The following is a 4,633-nucleotide window of genomic DNA, read 5'->3' on the forward strand; positions in this document are numbered from 1 at the left end:
GCTTCCCAGGCCCCTATGGGCAGTGGGGGCACCTCTCTTTGGGGGCAGGGGAGGCAACTGCTGCTTCCCAGAGGACTCCCAAGGAGAGGGGAAGAGGCTGAGGGAACACTCCACAAGCGAGAGTGTTTGAAAAGGGGTGAGGGGTTTCCAGCTCTGCAGGTAAGGGGTGATATAACTGGGCTCCTGAGCCCCACAAGGGTGCCACAGAAATAATGTAGTTGGTCAAGGGAGCCGTGGACCCAAAAAGGTTGAAAACCTCTTGAGGTATGCAATGAAGTCTTGCTTGTTTACTCTTGTTCTTTAGAACAATTTAATAGAGGTCAGTAGACTGGTGCCTATCATACCTGGGTTGGCACCAGAAGAGGGGGCAGGGGCCAAAACAAGGCATTTGCCCCCCCCCCCCTTGCTGGACTGCTGACATTAACATGTACAGTGGTACCTCAGGTTACATACGCTTCAGGTTACAGACTCTGCTAACCCAGAAATAGTACCTCGGGTTAAGAACTTTGCTTCAGGATGAGAACAGAAATCGTGCTCTGGCGGCACGGCAGCAGCAGGAGGCCCCATTAACTAAAGTGGTGCTTCAGGTTAAGAACAGTTTCAGGTTAAGAACGGACCTCCGGAACGAATTAAGTACTTAACCTGATGTACCACTATACTGTTATATATCTTTCTGAGATCTTAACACATGAGGTACAACTTGCCTGACAAAAATATACTTTGCTCTTTCTGTGCCCCCTTACCCAAATTTACCCGCATGATGCCTCCACTGTTACCATGGGTGTAGAGATTAGTCTGGGTGACTTAAACATATCATAGTCCAACCAGTTTTCACATGGTAAATGAACACCAGTGGGTGTCGTCACCTCCATTTCCATCTTTACATCCAAGGTGTGAATGTTGTTCATGGGCATTTGCTACCAGTGATGAATCCAAATGACAAAAACTTTCAATATTTGACCTGGGTGGCTTTCCAGCCACTCCTCTTCTGTATCATCCTTAACATGGTTTGAATGCTTTGAACATGGTTTGAACATCAAGAGTCAGATCTCAGAGGCAACAAAAACAAAAGTATTTTTTGTTTTAGATAGATGCTTAATTCAGGTAAACCATAAAGGAACACAAGATTGGCCCAATCATGTAGCAGGGCCAAGAAGCCCCATGGGGGGGAATCAAGGAAGGCCAGAACTGATAGCTGAATACGTTTCAAAATATTGCACCTAGCAGGGGAGTGGATGGTTTCATGTGGGCTCTACTTCAGGCACAAAAATGTTACAAAATACAACAAAGCAGCCTTCAGGGTTGAAGGTGCATAACACCCCCTCCTCCTCACAAAAACATTTAATTTACTTTTGCTTCTCTTTTCCAGTGTCTCTTTGCGTGAACTTTGCGACAAAGAGGATGATAACGTCGTGTGCGCCTTTGAACAATTAAATCAGAACTACTGGTCGAAACTGGGTGTGGTGTAACTGGAATAATGCCTGCACCAAAAACATGGTGCTTTGTAAGAAGGGATAACAGTTCACAGTTGTATCAAGTAGACACCAGTGATTGGTTGAATGGATATGTAGTATCTGTTTGATTAGGGGTGCTGCCTTAATGCGAATATTTAATTTTAAAGATTTTAGAAGGATCTGGTATGCAAGAGGGAGCAGCAACAAAATGTGGCTGCGGAGAGTACTCCTGTTCAGGGTCCCAGCCAGCCATGCCTTCTTTATGGGCACTACACACCTTTCTCCCTTGCCTTCTGTCTCTCCCTCAAACCCCTCTTCAATTATCTTCAGTGGCCTACAGCCACTTACCAAGTTCAGTCCCACCCCTTCCGGGTTGCCTTTCAGTTTGCCCATAATATATAGGAAAATTTTAGACTTTTTGTTAGAGTACTCAGCTAGTATAAAGTGAAGGGGACAGCATTTTTATTTAACAGAAGGCACCAGACAGCTTATACTGCGGACAGGACTATCTTCTGACCCCTCTCAAAAGTTCTAACTCCCCAGTAGAGTTTCTCTCCTTGTTCTATGCTTCCTCAGAGGTTACTGTAAAATGCCTTTTGTGGGAGTGGGGAGCTTCTCCATCTGTTCTACAAATGCTTTTCTACTATATATGTTCAAATAGCTGGAAAAAAATGTCAAATAAGTCAGCATGCCCAACTATTTTTTTAAATGACAACACAGGGAGGGGTAATCGAAGGCACACCTCTTTACCATGGCTTTTAACAGCTGATATATGGACACATTATATGTTTTTAACTTTGTGTTGTAATTATTGTAACCTACTCTGGCACCTTATAGTGAAAGGAAGGAAGATAGCTAGCTAGCTAGCTAGCTAGCTAAATAAATAAATAAATAAATAAAGAAAGAAAGAAAGCTTGTTTTAGTTATTGGGGTTTTGTTTTTGCCTGTTTGTATAGAATTAGGGATTTTAAATCCTAACAAATAAGTAAACAAACAACAAAGTAAACTCCCTTTGTTGAGTTTCCCCAACCCTCCTGGTCTGGAATTCAGGAAGGATATGGAAAGATATAAGATATATGGGAGATATAAGCAGGACCATGGCTTTGTTGAAGCATGAATTTATGGAGCTTATTAAGAATAAATACTGCCAATATATAGTGAACTGATGAAAAAGATTTTGCTGCCCTAATATTAACAACTCTGGTTTATCTTTGTGTGCGTGAGAAGCAAAACAAGAATTGTCTAGCAATGACACATTGTGATTCTTAGGCTGTAATCTTTTGCACATATCCTTTGCACATATCCTCACTGAACACCTCATTGAATAAACAGGTATAGGTTTGTCCTGCCATGCTGTTGTTGATAATGTAATGAGTTTGGAGTTAGTCTAAATGGGTGTTGGGGGCTCTCTTTTCCAATCATGTGATTCTGAACGCTGTGAGATTGATTATTGCAGAAAAGGGGACTGTCATAATGGTCAGACCAACTTGCTTGCTAAGTCAATAGCCTCGCCTGCTCTGTTAAGTATCTGCTTTGTACTATCAATTCTTTATTGATTAAAAAATTTGCATGTCTATACAAACATTATGTACTATCCCTTAAAAATTATGTACTATCCCTTAACAGGTAAAAAAGAAAAGAAAATTATATAAAATAGAAAATTTATAAAGAAAAAAATGTTAAAGAAGTAACAAAGATGAGAAACAAAGAAATCAAATTAAAAAAAAGAGAGAGAAAGTTATTTACATAGTAAAAGTACTCATCAGCACAATCCTTCCCGTCCTTCTCATTATACTGTTTGATATAATATTCTTTTTTACACAGGTTTACATTGTATAATATTATTTCTTTCTGCTTTGTATACATTCATTTGATCTTTTTCTTTACAAATATCACTCAATTTCTGCTAATATGGAGTTATTTGTACAATAAAGTTTTACATAATTCTTAAATATTATCCATTCTCTAGTTTTTTGTTTCGATATTCCTCTACCTGATCCCGTCAGTTTTGCTAATTGTAGTATTCTAACATGAGTATCTGCCAATCTGTAATCTCTGGGAGTGTTTCATTCTTCCAGTTCCTTGCTATAAGGGTTCTAGCTGCTGTTATACCATACATAAACAATGTTCTTATATCTTTTTTAATTTCTGGTGGTAGTATACAAAGTAGCAAAATCTCTGGGGGTTTTTTTTTAAAGGTGATTTTAAACTGTTTCTTAAACTCGTTATAAATATCATTCCAGTATTTGCCAATGGCTACACGTGTCCCCAAGGGGACGCGGGTGGCGCTATGGCTTAAACCACAGAGCCTAGGACTTGCCAATCATAAGGTCGGCGGTTCGAATCCCCGCGACGGGGTGAGCTACTGTTGCTCGGTCCCTGCTCCTGCCAACCTAGCAGTTCAAAAGCACGTCAAAGTGCAAGTAGATAAATAGGTACCACTCCAGTGGGAAGGTAAACGGCGTTTCCGTGCACTGCTCTGGTTTGCCAGAAGTGGCTTCGTCATGCTGGCCACATGACCCGGAAGCTGTACGCCGGCTCCCTTGGCCAATAAAGCAAGATGAACGCCGCAACCCCAGAGTCGGTCACGACTGGAGCTAATGGTCAGGGGTCCCTTTACTTTTGCCTTTACACATGTCCCCCACATATGATAGTATGACCCCTCCTCTTTTTTGCATCTCCAAGAGGTTGATGTTTTCCCTTTATACATTTTAGCAAGCTTTGGGAGTAAGATGCCATCTATATACCATTTTCATGGTGTTTTCCCTGAGATTATAGGATGCTGTGAATTTAATGTCTGTTGTCCATAATCTCTCCCATTCCTCCATAAGTATCTGCTTTGTAATGTAAATTAGGGCAGTGGGGTGCACAGAAACAAATGGCTGTAGAGTGTAGACCCTCCTGGAAGGAAAGCAGGAGAGGAAGTTTGTGTCTGAAAGAGAACAAAGGACAGTCCGTCTTGGGATTGGGGCAAAAATAAATAAATGCCTGACTTGCTCCCTATACTTGATCCCTAAAAAATGAATGTGAGAGAGCAGGATTTGTGGGAGTATTAATGCTTGAGCCTTGAGTAACTTTCATTCCAAAGAAACCAAACCCAAGTTATATGCTGCAATCCCTGAGATTTCTCATGGCTTCAAGACCGGGACGTACTTAATAGTATGAAACACATTTGGATA

At 41.1% G+C, this 4,633-nt stretch overlaps 1 protein-coding gene across 1 annotated transcript in view; it reads left to right on the plus strand.

Annotated features, from left to right (window-relative positions):
- LOC310770388 (putative ATP-dependent RNA helicase DDX60) overlaps positions 1 to 3,411 on the plus strand; it is a 51,184-nt gene extending 47,773 nt beyond the window's left edge. The window contains exon 37 of the mRNA XM_083630977.1: positions 1,370 to 3,411. Within this exon, the coding sequence (XP_083487103.1) occupies positions 1,370 to 1,469 (100 nt within the window). The 3' untranslated portion in view covers positions 1,470 to 3,411. The remainder of the gene's footprint in view (positions 1 to 1,369) is intronic.
- Positions 3,412 to 4,633: the final 1,222 nt, after the last annotated feature.

This window comes from Podarcis filfolensis, assembly GCF_964270895.1.
Source record: "Podarcis filfolensis genome assembly, chromosome: 9".
Classification (NCBI taxonomy): Eukaryota; Metazoa; Chordata; class Lepidosauria; order Squamata; family Lacertidae; genus Podarcis; species Podarcis filfolensis.